At 42.6% G+C, this 24,299-nt stretch overlaps 1 protein-coding gene across 1 annotated transcript in view; it reads left to right on the top strand.

Annotated features, from left to right (window-relative positions):
* Positions 1 to 236: 236 nt before the first annotated feature.
* CHAT (choline O-acetyltransferase) overlaps positions 237 to 24,299 on the top strand; it is a 36,245-nt gene continuing 12,182 nt past the window's right edge. Inside the window, exons 1-12 of the mRNA XM_056353022.1 lie at positions 237 to 378; positions 3,281 to 3,425; positions 5,528 to 5,719; positions 7,868 to 7,986; positions 9,424 to 9,477; positions 12,103 to 12,283; positions 13,259 to 13,436; positions 17,904 to 18,073; positions 20,126 to 20,226; positions 20,432 to 20,560; positions 21,715 to 21,837; positions 23,347 to 23,488. Of these exons, the coding sequence (XP_056208997.1) occupies positions 3,363 to 3,425; positions 5,528 to 5,719; positions 7,868 to 7,986; positions 9,424 to 9,477; positions 12,103 to 12,283; positions 13,259 to 13,436; positions 17,904 to 18,073; positions 20,126 to 20,226; positions 20,432 to 20,560; positions 21,715 to 21,837; positions 23,347 to 23,488 (1,452 nt within the window). The 5' untranslated portion in view covers positions 237 to 378; positions 3,281 to 3,362. The remainder of the gene's footprint in view (positions 379 to 3,280; positions 3,426 to 5,527; positions 5,720 to 7,867; positions 7,987 to 9,423; positions 9,478 to 12,102; positions 12,284 to 13,258; positions 13,437 to 17,903; positions 18,074 to 20,125; positions 20,227 to 20,431; positions 20,561 to 21,714; positions 21,838 to 23,346; positions 23,489 to 24,299) is intronic.

Genomic DNA, 24,299 nt, shown 5'->3' with positions numbered 1-24,299 from the left:
GCGCAGCCTTTCGGCTGGTCCCGACGGTGGTCAGGGCGCGGGCAACCCCGGCTCCGCCCGGCGCCCCCGCCCGCCCCCCCGGGGCACAGGCGGCCCGGGGCGCGGCGCCCCCGCCAGGCACGGCCCGCTGAGGGGCCGGGGCGCGGCGGGCGGGGGGCAGCGCCTGTTGCGCGCAGCGGGAGGGGCGGGCCGGGCCGGGCCGGGCGGTGCCGGGGCCGCGGGGCGGGGAGGAGCCAGGCGGCGCCGGGGACGAGCCTCGCTCCGCACGCCCCCGCCCAGAGGGGCCCTGGCCGCGGAGCAGGCGGCGGTACCTTGGACAGAGCCGCCGCGACGCGCCGAGCCCGCCCGGCCGCCGCCCCGGAGCGCCCCGACGAGCAGGTAAGGGCGGGCGGGCTGCGCGCCCCCCGCCGCCCCGACGGCGCGGCTGCGAGAGCCGGGGCGGGGAAGCCGCGGGCGTGGGAGCGGGGGGAGTGGGGTCCCGCAGCCGAGAGGGCTCCCCTCGCCAAACTCCGCGGCACCCACGGGGCCGCTCCCGTCGGGGCCCCCCGCGGGTCCCGCCGCGACGGGCCGTGCGGGAGGGAAGGGACCGCCCCGGGGCCGGGGCAGGGGGAAGTGCCGGGGCGGCCCCCGGGCAGAGCGGGAGCGGTCCCCGACGGGGACGGGCTCGGGCGGTGCTGCGGCCCGCAGGGAGCTGCCGGCAGGCGACAGGGAGGCTCCGGGGCCGCCTCGCACTGCCAACGGCCGCCGCAGCGCGACTTCCCACAAGTATTCGTGGGAGCGCGTACGCCCCTCTGAACTTTAAGCGTCGGTTCCTGAGAACTTGAAGCTTATCTTCCTGCTGCCACTGGCAGGGGGGATGAATAGATGGGGGCTGAGCGGAATGCACTGCAACCTGCCCCCGGGGCCGCAGCGGACGGAGAACTCAAGTATAAGCACATGGGCTTATTTCAGCCCCTCTGTGCTCTCGGCTTAGGGGGAGATCAGTGCCTTTTGTTGTGGATTTGAGCTGCTCCTTTGAGCTGTGGGGAAGCCACCGGCTCCCCAGCCTGCTGTGACTCGCAGCCGCCCTGCTAAGCCACTCGCCCCAGCCCTCCAGCTAAGCCAGCCGTAAATAAAAGCGGCTAGGATTATTTTTTTTTTTTTGCCTAATAACTTTGACAATGCACCTCACAGCCGTTCCAGTGAGCAACTTTGAAGTCATCTTGAATTTCTGCAGGATTTTCCCTCGTGTCATTTTCCTTGTCCTTTTTAAAGCAAATACAGAATTGGGTGTGATGTTAAGCTGGCAGCACTTGAACCAGAGGCAAAGCCTCGGTTCATCCCCCTGACAGAGAAAAAGTACAGCTCAGGCTACCCCCCCTCCGCACCCCCAAAAACTCTTCATCACACGGATTTTACAGATAGGCGAGTCTGTTATTAGTGGCATTTCCCACAGTCACAGAACCAGTACGGACTCGTAGCCGGTGTGACTCCATATTGCAGTTTGACAAAAAACATAGGGAAAGAAAGATCAAAAGTCCCAGTGAGAAGGATACCGGCACGCTTTTTCTTTTAGGGTGGTGCAGTTTTAGGGGCCCTGGAGACAAAATGGCTGCTCTGTATTTGAACACAGGTGGAGAGCAGAGGCCAGCCCATAAACTACTGAGCAAGCCACGGTTTTCCAAGAGTTACAGAATGTGTCCATTATTTGACGTGCTTTGAACCTGTGCTGCCAGGAATAGAGCACCTGTGCAGCACACAGGAGGGAGCGGAGCAGCACAGTGGGTTAATGTGGCCTTTCCATGAGGGAAATCGTCTCTCAGCTGGGTTGAAATCATGAGCAGATGACAGATCAACATGAGTTTGCTGCGTGGCTCATTGCAGGGCCCCAGGGACATCTCTCAACCTTATTCAACCTACTTCACAGCACATGGCCCCGCTGGCAGTGCGGGACTGGGAGAGGACAAGATCAACACAAGGTGTCAGTGACCACATACACATTGGCAGAGCCATGCTGAAGCCTCAAGGCTGGAAAAGCCAAGCTGGTTCTGCAGGAGAGGAATAATGCACAGCCATCCCTGCCCATCGCTAAACAAAACTCTTCATCTCACTTTCAGGTTTTTATCCAAATTGTTCTTAAAAGTTGTTGTAGGAGTAATTCAAGTGCCTCGAATGTATAGTCCCAAGGGTTTCAGAAAGGAAGTTCTTTTCTACTTAGTCAACACGTTGTCTTTGATATTTCGCATACACATAGTGCAAAGTAATTAAAAAAAAAAAAATCCCTAAAACAACTCCAAAACCCCCTATGATTCATCAAGACCTGACTGAACAGATGGAACTTACTCTGCTTTAGCTGTATCACCATAATTGAAGGGTAACTGCTTGATGTGGGCACTATTATATAGGAAGAAACGTCTGGCATATCGCTCATTCTTGTACAGAAAAGGAGCAAGAGGCACCCTTAGAAGTGAAAACCAGGGTGAGCGCAATACCAGAGACACACAAGTGGAAGTATGTTCTCTGTCACAGATGACTTCTGTGACTTTTGGCAGGTTAAGCCGTCTGCCTGGATAGGTATATGCTATTTGGAAAGACCGCTGTGTGAAGTGGCTCAAGTGCAGCATATGCCACCCCTCGCACCCCTCCCACAGCCAGCCTGCCAGCCTAGGCAGGCTCACGGGGCCCCCCAGCCCAGAGCTATGCCTCAAAGTACTGGCACCCTGCGAGCTTCTAGTCTGCAGGGAGCAAAGGCACGTCTCCGTCAAGCTCGCTTCCACATCTTTAACATGGAGATGACAGCACCTCACTGTGTCCATGGAACCGTTCAATGACAAATACATTTAAAGACCATGATGCTTTCATATAAAATAGTAAGGGGACGACGCAGAAGATCCTTAGATAAAAAACTGAAGCCTTCCTATTATCTGTGTCAACACGAGTACATTCAAAGAGAAGTCACCTCTTTCCTCCAGCTAACACATAGCGGTAATAGAAAGCGTGCAGATCACGGCACAATGCGTTGCAAAGTAAATTAGAAGGACAAAATAAACCATGCTGAGAAGACATCATTTATGTGTATCAGATAGTTCTGGATAAAGAAATTTATAGCAAAATGAGACAAACAATGTCAGAGCAATCTCCACAGGGCTCAGTTCAGCTACTTCTGAACGTTGTACTTCTATTTCTCTTCAGTTTTGCATTCTGAAGCTTCTGTGTATGCTTGCACAGGGAATATTCCCCACGTACATTTTGGTTATAAATAATGGGTATTGACTGGACTTTAAATCTTTTCTATTTCCAGAACCGAGGCGTGAGGCTCCATAAGTGCCCCCGAGTGGCTTCAATTTCTGTCCTCAACAAAAGATATCAAAAGAAATGCAGGAATGCCTGTCCTAGAAAAAAACATGCAGAAGAAAGAGAAAGATACATGCAGTAAAGATGAGACAGTAAGTGACTGTTTCTGGGAAAACAAAAAACAAGCAAAAATGTTGAAGATGGATGACTTAACAGCTTTTAATGCTGTAAATTAATACAATAATTGTAAACCAAGCTCTGTTCCAGAGCAGAGTTCTTCATTTCAGGGAACACTAGGATACCTGAAGCAGTTCATAATCAAGAACTTTGGTGTAACATTAGTGCTTCTCATACCCAAATACACTTTTCCTCCCAACATCCTGTGAAGAATTCCAGTAAGTGAAATATTATTACACAGCAGCAGATGCATTACTGTACAGTCAGAGATGGCATGTAATTATTTCTTAATAGTACAGAACTATCAAACTATCATGTATGATTCATTTTCAAGCTGGTTTAAAAGATGCCGGATGTGTATGCCTATAAGCAGTCAACCCCTTGGGTTTAAAGCTTTTTTCCTAAGCAGAGCCATGAACTGTAGAGCAACCTTACCCAGAAAGATCGGGCCAAAGCCAGTATCAACAAGAAATATCATTTCACCCATCTGTTTCCACTGACCTAGAAGTCAATGACAGAAGACATATGCCCCTGACTAAACATAGCTTGAAACTGTAGAATTACCATTCTATCATTTCTGAGATCCAGGGTGTGTTACAGGCTAAATTGGATTTGCATTTCCATTAATAGCAGGTAATCCTATGACACATTTTACGAGTACCTGAAATCTTCGGTTTCTAGATAGGGAAATTTAATGCAGTTTTTAATTTAATTTAATTAAATATCTGACTTTTCTGTGGGTGTCAAAAGGCAGGGCTGGTATTTGAGCTCTGAGGACACCCACTCCCTGCCTTCTGTTCCGAGCACTTCCTCCACTCCCTCCATCCCTACGTGCACTAGCAAAGGAGTTTGCAGCTAGCCTTGCTCTGAGCAGCAGGTGGGACTAGGTGACTGTCAGACATCTCCTCCAACTGAAATCATGCTATGGTCATGCAGTCCTGTGAAAATGAATGTCTATTTCATCAAGAGCTAATAGAAAAAAAATATCTGAATTTTACCTGCTTTAGGAGACAAACAAAAATCAGATTAGAGAAATAAACCCTCCCAAAGTTTACAGTCTACACTGATGGCTAATGGACAAGCACAGTTGAATTAGATGACCGTTTCTCAACAGGAAACATGTCTATCTCCCTAAGGAACCATGCTTAGAGCATCACAGCCTCTTGCAATTTCCCAGTCCTTCATGGATTACATCCTTGCTTGATTCTCTCACTGCCCCCATGATTGCTCTGGCTTTTAAATGACTAATTACAATTCACTTGGTTAATTTTAGATTAAAAACAAAAGAAGCTTAATTGCATGAGCAGCATGAGATTGTTTTTTTCCCAGATATTGTTGGTTTCCTGCTCCAAACAGGATAAAGATAAAGCAAATATAAACAGAAATGTTTTATCAAGCCTTCTAGGAGGGTTCCACCCTGGCCGACAGCAGAGGTTTGGCAGGGTAAACCACAGGTTTATTGAGGATTGTCTGTAGTCAGTACTAATGAACAGGTAGACGTGCATGTCTTTTATTTCTCCAATTTTATAACCAGTCATATTGCCAATTAAACAAGTATTTACCCCTGGTTTTACTGATCACAAGCTAAGTGCACTTCTTTACTAATGAAATACCTTCTCTTAATGCATTATTTTACTATACTTTAATGTGTTTGAAGATTTCCTAGAGTCTAGCTCAGGCTATATGCTTGCATCATGCCTATTTACCTGTTTGTCCTAGGATTTCTAGACTTTTTACAAAGGAAAATTCTCCACTAGTTTCCTGGCTTATCTATTTGAAATCCTCATTGGCCAAAGGCCTACAAATAGAGCCACTGGATAGGTACCACTGCTTCAGTATTGCATACAGCTGCATACTGTGTCCTAAAATCCAGACAGTTTAAGACCTAATGAAACTCCACTGAAGTCACACAACTACATTTGCAGTAATCAGGCATCTCAAATGCTAAAAAAAAAAAAAAAGGGATGCAATATATTGTTCAGTAACAGAAGGGGAAAAAAAGAAGAAGAAAATAAAAAGAGGACAGTTTGGGAACAATTAGAATTACTTGCTAATTTATTTTTTTTTTTATAATTAGGCAGTGACAAAACTTCCAGTCCCACCACTACAACAGACCTTATGCATGTACCTACAATGCATGAAACACTTGGTGCCAGAGGAGCAATTTAGAAAGACCAAGGTCATTGTGGAGCAGTTTGGAATTGCAGGAGGTCTGGGGGAATCCTTGCAGCAAATCCTCGAGGAAAGAAGGGAAAAGACAACGAACTGGGTAAGCAAATACAGATGAGAAAAATATTTGCTGTATTGAGCAATTGCAAACTCTTTGTGGTGTTCTATATATGCAATCACTGCTTGGTTTCAGTGGGTCGTCACATCAGAGTCTACCAAGGGAATGAATATTTCAGACATATTAGGCTAGATTTTTCAAACAGTGTTAAAATCTATGTCATTATTAAACAGTTTGTTGACATAAATGAGGGAATTCGTGCACCTCAGGTGCATGCACACAGGTGGCGGCTCTACCTGCAGGAAACACTATTATATCCTTTTTGGAGATAATGTCTTCCTCTCTCCTTAATAACAGGATTTAGAGTTTTTATTAAAATTAAAAATGCTTTCTGATAGGGCTATAAAAATGTGTCTTGTATGCCCATCTACCCAAAACTCTGATCCAAATTATTCTAAAATAGAATACTACAGGATAGGAATTACTCTTTTTAAATTAAAATACTATTTGCCATTTATTGTCAAACTGTACCAATGTAGTTACTCAGAAGTATTTATTTTGCCGAATGTTCACACACGTGTATACATAGATATATCTCTATCTATCACATAGACCATGCTGAGACCTCAGCCTTTAAAAAAGCTCAGCTTTCTGCTTCCCAAGATGGAAAACTAAATAAGCCATAGATAAAGTAGATTTTATCATTCCACAAAGTCACAGTTCATCCTGCCTGCATTAACCACATTAGAATATGGCAGCTGAAAACTAGAGACACTTCCCAGCAAGGAAGAGAGACACTGGATAGTTTCATGGATTCAGTAAAATCCTGCAGGCTTGCTACTGATGTCAGTGAAGCATGGTTCTCCCTTAACATTTCAGTTGTGTGACCTGCAAGACGACTCCATCAAATTGCTGCTATAGAAAAAAAGGCTACAGTACTGGCAGTGCTTTTATTTTAAAAGCAATTCTTAATTTCTGAACGACTTGTTGCCACAGTCTGAGGGCTCCATTAAATGCTGCCCAATCTTGTTTTGTTATTCTGATCATAGAACTTCATGGTTTTGGTGGCTAAATTAACCATTGCTTAAATAGCGTTCCTGATAGCAAATAGTGTTCCAGGAGACAACTGTTCATTTAACCACTTACAGCATGAAAATTACAGAGGAAGGATGTATAAGTGTTTTCTGTAACATCTCAACTTTGAACACTGGTTATTAAAATTAAATACCTGATTCTTAAGATAAACTAGAAATGGTTTTGTTTGGAATTTAACTTGCCAGGAGTACAGCTCTAGCCTGTTCTTCTGAAGACTCCAGAGACTGTGGGGGAAGCATCTGTTCTAACAGCAATGAAATATCTCAGAGGAAACCTTTTTCAACTGATGCATGCATTCGTAATTATTTTTGCATAATTTCCTTGTTGTTTATAGTTACTATATTCAAAGCATGCTGCTAAACTCAGAAAGACTATTTGATCTTTTTATGAAAGCCTCCATTTTCCAAATAATGATTCTTCAAACTCTGCTCAGACATAAAGCAATGCAGTTACTGTACATATGTGTTTTCAATAAAAATCTTTAGAAATTTAATACTTGTGTCTGTCTGGGTCAAGCATCAGCAATCTGCATTTGTGTCAGTGGACACAGAGGGAGTTCTCCAGGGGCCCTATCCACATGCCAGTATCTGCAGGACTAAACCATTAGGCTCGGGAAATTCTTTTCCCACTCTGTCTTGCTACAGGACAGTATCTGCTGGCTAACAACAGAGCATCTTGGCATTGCTGACAAATATTTGAAGCCCCCTGAGGAAAGCCATCACTAGTAAAATTCTGTCCATCTCTTAAATATATCCCAATCACTCTTCAAGAGTCAGCAGTTAGCATGTTGTACTCAAACATTTTTTTGTTGTAGAGAAAAGCAAACAACAAAATACCCAAAGCACCTCAATATGGAGCTTGTTTACTTTTTAATGGAACACACTGTAAATTGCCATTGATTGAAAAATAGGATTATGGAATTGCAGCTGATTTCAGCTGAGCTGAGGTCACAGAGCCCAGACTGAAAATGCTCAGCGGCTCCATTAATCAGAGCCCATGCCTGACACCAGGAGCACCAAGCACTCTCCCCTCATGCCCAGACTGCCTTTCTGCACGTTGCTCATAGCTTTAAGAATTCACATCTCCTTCCCTTAGGTGCTTAACTACTGGCTGGATGACATGTACCTCAACAACCGACTAGCTCTTCCAGTCAATTCCAGCCCAGCAATTATCTTTGCTCGTCAGTATTTCAAGGATGTAGATGACCAGCTGAGGTAATGTATTACGACTTTGTAGCTTTTGCTAAATGAAAGGATATTTTAAATATACCGCTTTTGCAAAAAGACAATCAACTTTCATTAAAAAATAAGGGCTGCAACCATTAAATGATTTCCTACTAGGCCTGCTGACTGAAGACAGTGTTTCTGGGGATACTCATACTGATAATCAGAAATGAAAGCATCATTATTATTCCATTTATTGCATGAAAAATAATGCCACGGTATTTATAATTTTTTTAAGGAATATTTGCAAAGCTTTTCATTGTGTAAGTAAAGCATTTTGTGATGGAAAACAGAAATACTGATTTCTGACACATTCTTTAAAGGAAAACAATTTTTAACGTGCCATCACTACAACTTGTAGCCACGCTGCAAACAGAAAAGGCCACGGTGGCATTAAATTGTCTGTCTCAGGTGCCCAAAAGAGCACCAGAAACACAGGGGATCTAAGAATAAGAATTCAGAAATCATTCCTCCCAAAGAACATTGCTTTCCTCAGGCCCATCCATCCCAGCCCTGAACTGGCCTTTCTCCTTTGAGCTGTTGTGGGCAATTACAATCATTTAAAAAGTGGAAAGGTAAGCAAGTAGTCAAGCACAGAATATACCTCTCCAGGCGCCCTTAAAACAGGATTCCATTCTTCAGCCTTTGCCAAAACATTTTCTCCTTTTAAAACAGTAAACCAGATCAAATCTACCTTCACATAGTGCAATTTTCCTCTTTGCTTTTAGCACTCTCTAGCTGCTCATTACTGAAAGAATTAACTGCATGTGAATTTATGCTATTATAAAACAGCCAGAACCCTGAAGCCAATATGTGTTATTTTAACATCTTGCATAGGCAACCAATGTATCTTTTTACTTTACTTTGAACATAACTATAAATGCTTCTATTCATTACTGAGTAAATTTATTGTGCACACAGCTTTCAAAAAAACTCCACTTTGCATTTTCTAATGCACGTGCTGTAACAAGGAAATATTTTTCTCAGAGCCTCCCACTCAGACACAGTGCAAATGGGCAGTGTCAGGAAATAATACACCTGTCCACAGCTCTGCAGAAAGAGTGTCTGCTTAGGACAGGAAGTACTCTAATAAAATGGACAGCTTATGAGTATTGATATTGAAAGCCATGTTAGGGATTCTATTAAGTATTCAGCCTCTGCTCCCATTCCTTAAATAAATGCTTTCAGGCTTCCTCCTGTGGTAGTCTGTTTAACCATTTGAAGGGACCGTCTCTAGGATTTCATACTTCTCCTGACATGAATTAATTTAGGTTTGAGGTGGGGGTGGGGGGCTCTTCTTGCCAAGCCAGAAGGCTTCCTCTCCTTATGCTGTGTCATCAATCATTCAGGCTCTCCTCTGTCTCTCAGAAACAGCCCGATGTTGCCAAATGACAAAAGACTGATGTCACTTCTATCTGCTACTTGCAGGTTTGCTGCCAATCTCATTTCAGGAGTGCAAGACTATAAAGCTTTACTGGACACGTAAGTAGCTTGGAAGGAGAACTACTGCTTGAGTATCTGCAGGGCTTCTGGTTCAAGGGTGCTCTAACATGCCCAAAGTCAGGCTGCATTGCACCTCTCCCCCATTTGGAAGGGTTGGGGCTCCAGCATGCTTCAAGGCAAGCGCTTCAGTGATGCTTTTTTATGTGCTTTCTGCTCTATTACTGCAATCTAATGGGTTGGAGAAGAATCCTTGTGGTGCCTGCTAGTCATTGCTCTAGCACATGCAGCACAGCCCAAAGGACCCACACAACCTGCCTAACAGCTATTGAGAACACCCCAAGAAGTCTGTGCTGCCCAGACCCGATGAGCAGCAGCACCACGGTGACACAGCCCATACACCTTCCCTGTGCATGCACCGCCTCCACACACTGCTCCCTCCATTCAGGGCATCAGCCCCCGCACCTCCCTCCTACCAGAAAAGAAATAACCCATCTCACCAGGAGAAGGGAGCCTCGCCACAGACAGGCTGGTTCAGTGGCTGGTAAAAATAAGTTACTTATGCCGTTGTTCCTTTCTGTGTATAAACATGGGGAAATCCATGATTCTTTAACTCACGTATGAGGTACCTCATAACAGCATTTTACACAGCACTTCTTAACCCCACCTAGCGTTCCAAGTTTACTGCTGAAATCACTGCTCGCCAAAGAGCAGAAAGAGTGGCAAGTCAAGCACAATGGACACCACACCATAGTAGGGATGGGGTCATTTTCCTGCCTGGAAACACACAAGGCCTATGGCGTATGCTTTAACCCACACTTATTTGTATGAGGAAGGCAAAGCCCCTATTCAAAGAAAGTCCCTATCATCTCTGATAAAAGAAAGAAAAGGCTGGTTTTTCACTTCAGAAGTCTGACAGCTACTCAGAAAGCATAGAAGAGGTACTTATTTAAGAACATGCTTTTGTCCAAGATATGCCATGCAGCTGCAAACACCAGCACTAGCGTGCTGTGAAGCACTATTGCATACTAATGTAGTTTGTTGCATCTTTATATGACAGCATCTGAGATAAAGAAACCACATTGCTCAAACAAAGGATGATTTAAATTCTTATTATTTTGACCGTGCTACTCCATATCCAAAGAATCCTGTGATCAGATTTGCTTGCCTTAAATCTGTAATCATTTAAATCCTCACTACTGTGTCCTCATATTGTTACTGCTGTTTGCTTATCATGCCTCCTGTATAATTATGAGGACACCATAATTGTAACTTTTTCAGTTCCTTGTTGCTGTTAAGGACTTCTACCAGTGAGCGTATTGCTAGATTCTCTTGGATCATCCCACATGCAGATGCACAATATTCCAACCCAAACCTAGGCATTTCATTTTAACTGCAGATATTCCATGCAGTTGCCATGACTAATGATGCCTAACTCGCTCATGTAAAAGAGTTGTAAGACCTTACACAGACTTCTCCTAAATCAGTTCAAGATTTTCTGCTGCCATCAGTCAGAGTTAATAACCCCTTTCTTAACTGCTATAATTACAGATTTTCTTATCTAAATCTACCATGCTATTCCACTATCTTCGATCATCAAAGATGCTCTTTAAAACTCTGCTAAATGTAAGAGGATTTCTGCATTATGCAAAATGTGGGAGAAGTAGATCACTAATAAGCCTATTTTGCTGATAAGGAACAAAAAAAATTAAGCACCTGTACAAGGAAATAAGTGATACAGAGAGTCTGAGAGCCAGGAACTGAAGTGAGTATCGCTGGTTTAGAACTGCAAGAGTTCTAGAGACAGTTAAACAAGATAAACTAGCACAAAACATTACCCCGTATCAGCCATGTAGCAGTAACCCTCCTTGTGTGCCTTTCACCCCTGCACCACTCTGGCAAGCTGGAAGCTGAGTCCTCTTTTGCTGAGGGAAAAATGTCTGCAGCACAAGATCTTCTTCTTCCTGTGGGCTCTGCAACCTGTCCCAAGTGACAGCACCATTATTTCCTGCTGCAGTGTCAGCGGGATATTTTACAATCCATAATTGTGATTGTGATAACTTGGGTTTTTTATCTGGCCACTAAAGATGCCTTTTAGGTGGTGTTATTTTCACATGCCTTCCGTAAAAGGGGAATAGCTCTAAGTAAGGACTAGTACGTAAGCGAGGCTTACTGGAAAACAGAAATGCCCAGCCACTCCTGTTCATCAGACAAGGCCCTCTCACAGCCTCTTTAACCACTCTGCACAGCACAGGGCCACTGTGATTTGCAGTGAATTTCATCAGACCTTTTTTTCAAGGTGCTGTGTCTTTTCCAGCTGTTCTGCTGACTTCTGTCCCGGCAAATTTCCAGGGTCCCATCTCGGCAGGTGTCCCGCGCACATTGCAAAGCTGCTTGTGACCTGCTATTCTTTCCATTTCCACTAGATGATAATGCAATTGCTTAATGAATATGCATGAAGCTGCCAGGAATGATGTATTTAACTTCGGTATGGGAATTCATCTATTTCCCTTATACTGTAATCTCATTTTATTATTAAATTTGTGCTATACCTGATCTAATTGTAACAGAACAAAGGACAGATTAGATTTCTTTTCCTTTCTGTCTCTCTCTCCCCTCTCTCCCCTCTTTTCCTCTGGCTTTGTTTTTCTCCTTCTCTCTCTCCAGCCATGCTTTACCTGTTGATTTTGCTCGTGGACAGCTGTCTGGTCATCCTCTCTGTATGAAGCAATACTATGGACTCTTTTCTTCCTATCGTCTTCCAGGACATACCAAAGATACCCTCGTGGCCCAGAAAAGCAGTGTAATGCCAGAACCAGAGCACATCATTGTTGCTTGTAACAATCAGGTAAATGAGTATTCTTCTTTTATACCTTTCTATATTTCTTAGTTTGCTTAAATTCACTCAAGAGCCTAATCTAATCACTGTTTAGAAACACAATTGATGTGCTATGTATGAGCTCACTTCTTACCAAGCATTTGCTGTCAATATTTCCAAAAGATGCTTCCGCAGCACTTTTGTTCTTAGCCCACATTATGTTCCAAGTACAGTGATGCAGAAAGTAGGAATGTGGCAGAATTCATTTGCTTTCTCATTCAAATAAAAATATTTATTAAACAGAGAGGAAACCACAGAGAAAAAAAAATATCTTATTAGAGTGCCTTTGCTGGAAATGCTCTTCTCTTGACAGTTAAGTATTGGCATGCAACACATGGCATATATACCACCATCCCAAGCAGGTATGTCTGAAGGAGTTAGCACAGGTGCAGGCAGAAATACTGAAGCATTAGACTGAGTCCGCCCCAACCAATAAATACCATTGAGCAACAGAGTATATTGGCCAGGCAGGATATCTTATAGCCCAGCTTGACTGCCTGACTGGAGCTGTGCCTGCAGGCCCCCTTGGAATGAAGAGGTAGATCCCAGTGGTCCCCTTTCTAGGAAGTCCATTCCCTCACCTGAATGGGAAGTTCTCTAGATTCTCTAGGTTATTTTTAAACAGATAGTACAATGGAAATTACTTACATACTTCCTGATTTTATCTCTTCAGGGGCTTTTAAGTTTATTTAAATAAGGTACGTTGCATTTGAGCCCAACACACAATTTAAGTCCCCTGTAGCAACTGGCATTATACTGTCATTAAAACGCAGGAGGAGTGAGCCCTGGGCCAGTCCCCAGTGGGTTTGTGCTCCGTTGTCTGCAGGCCTGGCTCTCCAGGCAGGACTTCGGCATCTCAACACTCACCCAGACAAAAGCCAAATGCTGGTCCAGTGAGGGTCCAGCCCACCTGTAACTGTTCTGACTTCTGTCATTTTTTTGCAGTTTTTTGTTTTGGATGTTGTCATTAATTTCCGTCGTCTCAGTGAGGGAGATCTTTTCACTCAGTTGCGAAAGATAGTCAAAATGGCAGAGAATGAAGAGGAAATGCTGCCTCCAATTGGGCTGCTGACAACAGACGGAAGAACAGAGTGGGCAGAGGCCAGGATGATCCTTATGAAAGGTTAGCAGCAGCAACCCCAGCTTTCTCTTCTTCATCGGCTTACTCCTCTTCCTCCTCACCACCATTGCCTTTCTTTGCTGGGAGTGAACATTACAGCAAACACAGGATTGAACGTGCAACCTCACTGCTGAATTTTTCTAGTAGGAGGAAACTCAATACCTGTAAGTGTTCAGATGTGCATTACCAGGGAAGCAGCAGATACGGTTTGACCCTTTGGCTGTGTATGTTTAAGTGTTATACCATGTAAATAGCTTTCACTCCATTCTCTGTTTTTCATCCCATAAATTACATTGCATCAGATTTTGTGATTTGTCTCTTTCTTCACATCCATTTCGTACCAATAGGAATGATGTATGCTCTTAGCTTTTGGCAATTATTAGACATTTTTCATCTCATCTAACAAAGGCATCTACAAGTTAAACACCCATTGAATCTAGCTGTGCACTCTCCCTAGTCAATTGAGAAAAATAGGAAGTACCAGGGCTGATTCATCTAAATCTTAAGAAAGTATCTAGGAAAGGTGACACTAATTATTATCTGGGGATAGTTCTCTCTCTCTTTCAACAACAGGCAGCATTTAGCTGTCTTGGATTCTGGACTCGAATGCCTAACTTTGAAACAGATGAAAATAAAGTGTGGGATTAGTCATCTATATCACGTCACACCTTATACATTTTAGTCTGAAACTAAGTGATGTAAACACCCTCTTTTTGCCATTTTAGGTGACTTAGGTGTTTATTTTTCCCTCCTGGAAAAAAAAATGTTAACTATCTCTTTATCCCCAGTTCAGCAATATTATCAAAATATGTTTACCATCCCAAGGAAGATCCTCCCTTTTCTTATTCAAGTATTTCTGTGCTAATAATAAATTTATTTAGATAAATACACACAAAAACTCAGTCCTGGCCATTACTACAGCATTACTATGTGGTACCAACCTCATGCTGAAGCTTTTCTCTCCCCATCTTTTCTTTTTAAATCAGGAGGAAAAAAAAGATTCCTTATTTTAATGAAAACTGAGATAAACACCTGACTATTTATTTTCATGCCACAACTTTAAGTAAAACAGTGAATACCTTGGAACCTGAAGCAACATCATCTTTGTAAACCTACATCATCCTAAATGTAAACACAAAAAAAAAAAAGAAAAAAAAAGGCAAATTGACAAAAAATAGAACCCTCTCTAGAGTGTATTTGGATTGCCTGGCATTTGCCAAAATATTAATTTTAATAAAGGAAGCAAACCAACTCTGTTATGCAGCTGAAAAAAACAGATTCTGCACTAGCAAATTTCACATCACTGCGGTATGAGCCTTCTCTAATTTGAGCAGGAATCTCATCCTAGACCACTCAAATTAGTACAGCTCCTCTATGTAGTATAATGTATTGCTGTTACACATGATTATGAACAGACATTTTTTCTTTCTTATATATGGTTAAATGTTATTGCAAAAATAACTAAGAGAGGAATAGAAAAGCCTCTAGTGAAGCAGTGTGAGGTGGAAGGGGCCACTCTGCAACTCTTCTGTCCTGGGCAGGAAAAGAGAGGCTGCTTCAAGATGGAGAAGACTTATACAGCACTTTGCAGAGGTTATGAAGGAGATATATACATGGGCCTGTATAGTTTTGCAAGTAAAGAATAGGTCTTCTAGGTGAGAAAATTTCAAAGAAATTGTAATAAACCCAGTCAGTCATCGCTGATTTATAAACGTATTCAGTGTTTCAACTGCATTGAGGTTGCAGAACTAACTCACTCCCCTAAGTAGAGGAAGTTAATTCTTACTACTATAGGGGCTGCTGTCCCATGTATACTATATCTGAATTTGATTCAGAACCGTCTTCTCATATTTTCCTTTTTAAAACAAAAAGGCCAACTAACCAAAAGATAACTGGCCAACTCGATGCTAACTGCGTGCATTAGAAAGGAAGGGGGACACGAAATGTCTTGCAGGGCTTTAGGCTTGTTCTCACACTTCTCTGTTTCAGCTATTTCTGGAAATATTTATTTTCCATCCTGAGTCATGGTTCATGAGTTCTTGTGCAGTTCATTGCCTGCTTTACGTGATAATTTTTTCAGTGTTTGATCAGCTCTCTGGACACGTCTGTTTCTTTCTGTAAGGGCATCTTTTCCCTACTTTTCTGTTTCTAGCAGAGCTTAATTTTATTCTCCCTAATACCTAGACTCAAGATACCCTGAAGTCATATGTCAGAATAAGGGCTTCATATCTGTCACAGATGTGTGGGCAACAGCCACAATGAAATATATATAAATCTATCAGACAACATAAAGCAGAACGCTGAGCAAACTGTGAGCAGTTTGTAAATCACTATGCAAGCAGTTTTTCCTTGAAGGTGCCTGTCTGCAAATACCAGCAGCTGAGGTATACAGGGCAACTTCCATTCACGAGGATCTTTTCAGCCTTTGCATTGATGTACCCAGACCATGAATGGAATAAATACCACAATTACGGTCAGCCCTTTAAGTGTCAGATACTAGAAAAGCTTTACAGCCAAGAGGACAGGGACGTGACTTCTCCCTTATAGAACTTCTGAATGCTTTTGAATACAATTCATAGAGCCATCAGTGTTTCACATGTTGTAGGGCACCACAGATCACTGGCAGAAAGCTCAGCCTACCTGCATGACCCATCAATTACAACCTCCTGGCTCAAGTCTTTGCAGCACCTGGCAGGAACACCAGGTGCCTTTCCTAGGACTTTGCTTCTGTGTGCAAGGAAAGACACCATAAAATGTGCCCCACCAGGTCCCCACGCAGCCTAGAAGTCAGGCTGGCCACCCCTGTCACTTGGGCCCATGGCTACCAACACTCCCTAGTAGAAGCCACCAGACCGCAATAGACAGTACCTTACCATAACCTGCCTCTTCCTTCTCAGCCACTGCTATCATTTGCCTCTCTTTCTCCTGATACCTTTTTCATTTCTTGCATATTTGTGCTCTTTTTTACTACACAGCATCCAGAGAGTGAACTGGATGATTACAAGCATCTGGGTTTTTTTCTAGCTCCTTATTAACCTATATTACTCATTTTGGGAAGTTATATTTTTCTTACTTTGAAAAATGCTGTCCTTTCAGAGGATCAACTTTTCATATTTGCATACATTAGAAACATGCACATTTTGAAATGGCTCCATATTTCAAATGCAAATCAGAATTGTTTAATTTTAAATATTTTTTCCATTCTTTCAGCTAAAGTCATCTCCTGAATTCAGCACAGATTTGTTGAACTTAGCACAGACTTGCAAGAAGTTTTGATCAATTTGAATTCATTTCTTTAGTTAGGAACATTCTGAAACAAAAACATTTTCACCAAAACCTAGCTAAACAAGCAGGTGAAAGTTGATCTGTTAAGAATGGAAGGAATTTTAAGCTGATGTTTGAAAGCCCTTTTTCCTTTGATCTTTTTAGAAAACATTTAATAGCAATTAATGATGTTATATGCTTTTGAATAAACCAAGTTCTTTTTATAGATTCCACACTTTTATCCTTTCAATTAAGAGCTGTATTAAGTGCTCACTATTAAATATTTTCTATGCCTCAAACTGGCCCTCAGAAGCAAACAAAACGTTATCTTCATAATGTTTCTGACTTTAAAAACTTGAGAAAACACCCCACATAAATAGACCATAAATAAGGAGGAAAGTGCTGAGGACAACATGAAAATAGCCTTTGTAGCCCACCTGTAGAAGCAAGAGTGACAGGATAGGAAAAAGAAACAGAGAAAGAAAGCCAGAAAAATCATATTTTATTCTGCGGTACACTAGTGATAGGAAGGAAGTGGAATGTGGCAACCCATGGTTTTGGCAATATCGCATTAAAAAACTAAACCTCACAACCTCATCCACAGATGCTTCCCTCATGTGATATAAGCAATATACCCATCCAGGGCTCGTTTCTCTAAAGGACAAGAAATGACCAAGGACAGGAGAGAGAAGAGGGTTTTAATGCAAGAACACAAAAACAACGTGGGCCCTGCTGTTCCTTGTCCAGAAAAGGGTTTTAATGGGTGAACAGCACAATACCTGTACAGGCCCTGCTGTTCCAGAGCAGGATACTGCAGCAACAGCACAAACTCTGAAATTCTGTATTTTCCACCTGTCCTCTCTGTAACTGTTGTATATAAAAGAAGTAAGCATTGCTGGCTTTAAGAGTAAAATAGATCTATTCTGTAATATAATTACTTCAGGAAATGGAAAGCAGAAAAAGAAAGTGGATATTATTAAATCATATGAAAGATACTCAGAGATATTGCAAAAGTTAACACATGAATGAATGCCCCAGTGTAACATTTCCTTGCACCGAGATGTTCTGCTGTTGAGAGAGCTTTGCAGTCATCAGCTCATTGCAGAGTCAGGGTCGGATCTCCAGTGCTCTCCAAGGCAGCAGGGTTCCCCACCAGGCCTGTATTACACGTAAGAGGATGTGAATATTTCACTCTTTTATCCCCAGACTCTACTAACCGCGACTCCCTTGACATGATTGAACGGTGCATATGCCTGGTGTGTCTGGACAGCCCAAGCAGGGTGGAACTCAATGATACAAACATGGCACTGCAACTGCTGCATGGGGGAGGCTACCATAAAAACGGGGCCAATCGCTGGTATGACAAACCTATGCAGGTAAAAACCTTACAGTACGATGATATTACTTGCACGTGGCAAAGCACTCCAGTTGCCCTTGTGGTAGGGACCACTTAGAATCAAGGAGGAGAAAGAGGGGAAGATGGCGTCAGCGTCTGCCAAGGCAGGGTTGGTGTGAACAGCACTGTTCCTTGCAAGGCAGGGATGCAGATCTACTGCCTTTCTTGCAGTGGGGAGGCCTTCTCCAACACAGGTATGCTATCACCTTCCCTGAAGTTGCCCTTTGCACTTGAGGAGGTAGACAGATACACAGATAGGTAAGTATCTGATAAAACCAAACCGAAACAACAGTACCCATTTAATTACACTCAATCAAATGAAATAAAAATGCTGAACTAGCATCCTAGAACAAAAAAAGAAAAGCACAATAGCTTTCTCTGTTTTCTCACACATTTTCCTGTCGTCCTAGAAATACTACTGCTTATAATTCAGCATGTGTTAAAGTTAGCACGAAGTTCTCACTTAACAGACTGTTTACTCATTTAATGACATCCTTGTTGAGACTTTCCTGAAAGTATTGATTTCTCCAGCCTTCTTCCCAATCAGATTTTGATTGTCATATTTGAAAGTGTTGCACTGTTAATTTCACATTTTGCAATAGACCCAGGGTGAAGCAATGTATTAGTCTCCAACTGCCAACAAAGTTGACACCTCATGAAAAACTGTAAAAAAAAACCCCTGACTGATACATTGCTTGCACAATGCTTGTTGATCTTGCCCGTATTTAAGAACGGCAACATGAAAAGAGAAACCACTAAACTAATTTCACTTGCGCTGACTTACCCCAGTGCAAATACATTTCAGTAGTCATTCCTGATTTATACCACTGCAAACACAGTGCTGTGTTTTTCAAGAACATACCATTTGTCTTTAGTTAGAATCCTGTCATTTGCAGGGCCACTAGTTGAGGTGTTTCAAGTAGATGAGAATAAACAAGATTTTCTTTCTGTTTACTATCAGAAGGTAGCAGAAAGCAATACATTTACATAGTATATGGGAAAGCTGCATCTGCCCAGATTTATTCCGGCCAGAAGTGGTTCAAAGGTGAAGAGAAATTCATAGGGGAAAAAAGATCCCATTTTCTTTCATGCAAATGCAAATTTTGTAGGAAGCCATTCTCACAGTAGGACTTGCTCTTTCTCTCCATGTTCTTCTTCAGCTCTGCAGTAAGGCATCAGAAAACATCCCGGTAAACTTTTTGCACCACACACACGGTGAAAACCTCATAGAAATCAGGGAGGCAGAATGCATAGGTGTGTGATACAAATGCACAGAGCAAGATGAGTGGGAGAAGTCCAGGCAAAGACACTTCAAAAGAAGTGAGGGGGAAAGTCCAGAAAAAGGATAGGAAACATGTGAGACAAGTTGCAATTTTGTCCTAGACATTTGCATTTGTTTGAAACACAGAAGTAACCAGCTGCATGGGGGTATCAGAACTGCAGTGCAGCAGGTTAAGTGTCACCACTTGTACCATGTATGTGTAATGAAATCAGGAAAGCAAGCAAGAGGAAAATGAAGAATACACACCCCAAAAAAGGTAAGGAGGAAGCAGGGCAGTAAAACAAGCCATGAGAAAGCTACCAAATAAGCATGAGCTAGCTCATTTGATATATCTGTAATAAAATGTGATCCTAAGGGACTTCCCAGATACAGAAGTTGCATTGCCCCCAAATGGGGAAGGAGAACCCTGGCCTGTATTTCTATTAATGGGTTTTCTCTACCAGAAAGCAGATGCTAAATCCTATTTCCAGACTCCAGTGGGAATTGCTAAAATTTACATTCTCGCAGGAATCAGTCTGAAATAGCAGCATGAAAGGGATCCAATGCAATGCTATTCACAGGACAAGAAAATCTCCTGCAATAAGACTGTAAGTCACCCACTAATCTGTAAGTCAAGGAAGTTCCTGATATGAGCAATAAGAAAACAAAAGATGTTGTTGTTCTCGTGTGGTTAGGTTGCCAGCCTGGGTAACTTACCCAGAAAATGATTTATTCTCTATATATCTTACACTTGTTCTTTTCCTTGCTTAGTTTGTGGTAGGAAGAGATGGCATCTGTGGTACCGTGTGTGAACACTCCCCTTTTGATGGCATCGTACTGGTGCAGTGCACTGAACACTTGCTCAAGCACATGTGAGTCACCTTTCAGTACAGCTATTGTACCCACTCCAGCCCCTGGGAAGCCTCTGCCAGCCGCAAATTCCCCTTGATGCACAGGGCCGCTAAGACCCATACAGCTCCTGGAAACCAGTCATTTACCTCCTAAAAAAGCAGTGTTTAATAAATTGGTTATTCCTGGGACTGTAATGATTTATTTTTTTTTCTCACATACTAACAGGAAAGAAAGCTCCAAGAAATTAGTCCGAGCCGATTCAGTGAGTGAGCTTCCTGCTCCATGGAGACTGAGATGGAAATGTTCCCCTGAAATTCAGGCACATTTGGCATCATCAGCAGAAAAACTCCAAAGGTAGAAGAGATGCCTCATTTTTCTCAACAATGACTGCAAGCTGGGAACTACTCAGCACATTGTGTGCAGGCATGGGTTTCCTCATGAGGGTTCTCCCTGCTCTCCCACTTCTCCTCCTCTTCCCAAGCTGAACGTACCTAGCATCTCTTGGCAGGATAGCACCCTCATGGACTGGAGCCACTTCACTGTATTCAGGAATTGTATTACCACTGTTTTTCTTCCATGTAAATATTAGGACAATGAAAGACCACTGGAAAAACTGTTGAGTCTGATTTGCACAGGATGCAAGTCCGCTGTTTTTGTGGATGCACTTTGCAGGTTTGACCTGACTAAAGCCGAAGCCAGGACAATGGGGATACATACATGCGATAGTAAAATACAACCGATTTGAATAACGATTTTAATTCAGGAATGTAATTTGTTTACATCTGTGTTGCTCATACAGGGGTTAGTTTTCCAGACTGTAAAAGATTTGCATGATCTTTGGGGTTAGGGGTGGTAATGAGAGATTTTTTTTCCAAATTATTTAATCTCAACACTCAGGCCTGTGATCTCTCTGTAGAGACCTTATTGTCTGCATGACCAGCGGTAAGTATGTCCAGCGTGACTGAATTAGACGAGACCTCAAAGTAACTAGAAGCATATGTAAGAGCATGAGAACATCCAGGATGCAGAGTAATTCCTTTTTGTTTTTAAATAAAGGTAGTAGTCCTCTAAATTGAAAGGTTGCAGAGAGCTGACACCCTTTACCAGGTTTTAAATCCACCCATTTCTCACACTAGCAAATCTCACAGACATTTGTCAAGAACAAAGCAGGCCCTCACTTAGGCTTCAGGAGTGAAAACACTATGGTTAAAAAGAAAAAAAAAAAAAAAAAGAAAAAAAAAAGTGTTTTACTCAAATGAATAGAATGACCTGAGTGCCACAGCTCCTGCTAAGGCTGCAGATAACAAGCCCAGCCTAGAACCTGCATGAATAAAAGTTACTGACTAGGAACAAGTTACCAAAGGGCAGGACTGTCTGCAGAGCAGGAGCCTGCTCACCTCCAAGTGGGTACAGGCAGGAAACGATCTCTGGGTTTTGTTTGCAAATGGAAATGGAACATGAGATTCTTGCATCTCCCCCTGCAGTAACTGCCTCTGCTTGTTTTCCAGGATAGTAAAAAACCTGGACTTTGTCGCCTACAAGTTTGAGAACTATGGAAAGGAATTTATTAAGAAACAAAAGATTAGCCCAGATGCCTATATTCAAGTAGCACTTCAGCTGGCATTTTACAGGTAAGGTTAATTCAAATCACAGGAACAAGGCAGCACAAAAGGAGCCTCACAATTTGTTTTTTTATGCAAAGGGTCCTTTTTTCCTCGGCACCCAAACAAATGCCTCCTGCATGGAAGTGAGGGATCTTGCATAATGACTGTAGGTCAGACAAGATAGGAATTCCCACTTGGCTCTAAGACAGAATACTCCTTTTCCTCACTCCATTTCCCTCTCCTTGCTCTACCTTCCCATCCCCACATCCCCCTTCCACCACACACCATTCCCAGGCAGTGCCCTCCCTACAGCTGTCCCTGCACTCAGCACAGAGAAGAGGGTGACAGGATGTGGCAGGGAGTGGTAGACAACCCTGCCACCCACAGCAGCAGAAGCAGCTAGGGAATTCAAGTCCCTGGAGCAGAATGCACTCCCTTGCCACTGCAGGTAGGTTGTGAGGAACCATGGCAGTAACGCATAGCTCAACACATACGCATCCCTTGCACTGCAGGGCAAAAAGCGTTGACAGGGAAAAATACTCCAGCAGCATATCAGATCAGAGTTCCTACACAGGATAGCAACTACTGCTGCTTCCTTCTTCACAGGCACCCCAAAACTGATAATACCCTCCAATTTCCATGGTGTTATCAAAGTTAAAAGCTCCTTTTTACGTTGTCAGAACAGCTGATGCTCCAGGCTAGAGATCAGTTGCATGGTTTCCTGCAGAACAGCCTATTTCATAAACAATTCTTTATTGTGTCAAATTAAATCCTGAAGTGGTCTTTACCTAGTCAAAACCAGAGATGCCTATCACATTTTGCATACTCCATTAAGTGCTGTTAAACGTCCATTTGTGTATTCCATTAACCAAATTCCAATAATGACCTGGTCCAAGATTTTGATCTGGATCCCAACCATGATATAAATCCCATGTATGCAGCAAAAACCTTAGGGGACAGTTATGTTCCGAGACTCCTGCTTCAACTGGAAGGCACAGTAGGTGTCTTGAAGCGAGGAACAGGAGCTATATACCTGGACCCAAATTGAACAATAGTCTTCACACTGTTCTGTTTGCTTTTCATTCCAGCTCCATCTCAAATAGCACCCTTTTCCCTTTTTAGTTTTCTATTTTTCTTACACAGTGCATTTTTTCTTGTTTTAAATAAAGTATATTTCAAGGCCATAAGTAAATGATTAATTACACAATTATTTTATGATGCAGTACAAATAAAACATTCCTTGAGATCTTTCAGTAAATTTTAGTTTTACTAGCCTTGTTTTTACACAGCAAGTCATTTTTTATGGGCAATGCATAACTAAAACGTATACAGCTGTATGCAGCTCCTCATATTAGAAAGGAGTGACCATCCATCTTTTTTAAGCTTCTTATAGAATTCTATCAACATTAAGATGAATACTATGCAAAAAATAAAATCGTGGCTGTAACAATAAAATATACCAAGCCTATATTTCTTTTAGTCTTTATGACTCCTTGAAAATAATTATTCTTCGTTTTTCTTAATTCATTCTCTCAGATGCCATAGGAGACTGGTCCCTACCTACGAAAGTGCTTCCATACGCCGATTTGATGAGGGCAGAGTTGACAATATTAGGTCTGCTACCGCAGAAGCATTCGCTTTTGTGAAAGCAATGACTGATGACAAGACAGCTCTATCGGTATGTTGCCCTGGTTCCCCCTCTGCCTTCTTTGGCAAAACACTAAGCAAATAATACTTTCATGATCCCCAACCTCTCATTTTTAACTGTTAACTGAGAACATGAAGTCATAGGGTGGGGTAACAGGATTTTGCTTTTTGTGCAGACCATCCATTAAGCTAAATATAAATATTTCCTTATTTTTATTTAAGCACCAAAAGGTGCCTAAAAAGGTGTCAGAGGTGCCTAAGCATGACATTACAAGAAACAAAACATCTGATTTTAGACTTAGTACTGTCTCGGGAATGATCTATCACCATATCCAACTTCAGCTCCCTGGCGAGATCTAGGCTGACCATGCAAAGTTCAGGATCATTATACTGCCACACCAGGGGAATTGCCTCACAGGTCCCCTGCAGTAAAGAGCTCTGCTGCAGACTGCTATGTGTGAAGTGATATAATTCACATGCTTTGCTTTCTGGATAAAGTGGATATGTTCTGGCTGAGCTTTTTGGGTTTAAAGGTATGTTTCTACCAAATAGAGTTAGCTTGAAAGGATCCTCAAGGGGGCTGAACCTTCATGATGAAAAAACTTCATCACACTAATAAAACAACTCTCCAAACTGTCCTGACATCATCCTGCAAAAAGAAAAATGTAATTGCCTTTCTTTGAGGCACACCATCTGTTTGCCAGAAGCATGAGTACTGTACACAGTAGATGAGGATGCAAAGAGGTACAGGTGAGAGAGCCGAGACCATAGCTGCACAAACAGCTTTGCGCACTGTCCCGCCCGCCATCCCTGGAGAGGCTCCCTCAGCATCTCTCTGTGTG

This window comes from Falco biarmicus, chromosome 9 (genome assembly GCF_023638135.1).
Source record: "Falco biarmicus isolate bFalBia1 chromosome 9, bFalBia1.pri, whole genome shotgun sequence".
Lineage (NCBI taxonomy): Eukaryota > Metazoa > Chordata > Aves > Falconiformes > Falconidae > Falco > Falco biarmicus.
The sequence above is the reverse complement of the archived record's forward strand: the minus strand, read 5'-3'. Positions and strand labels throughout refer to the sequence as shown.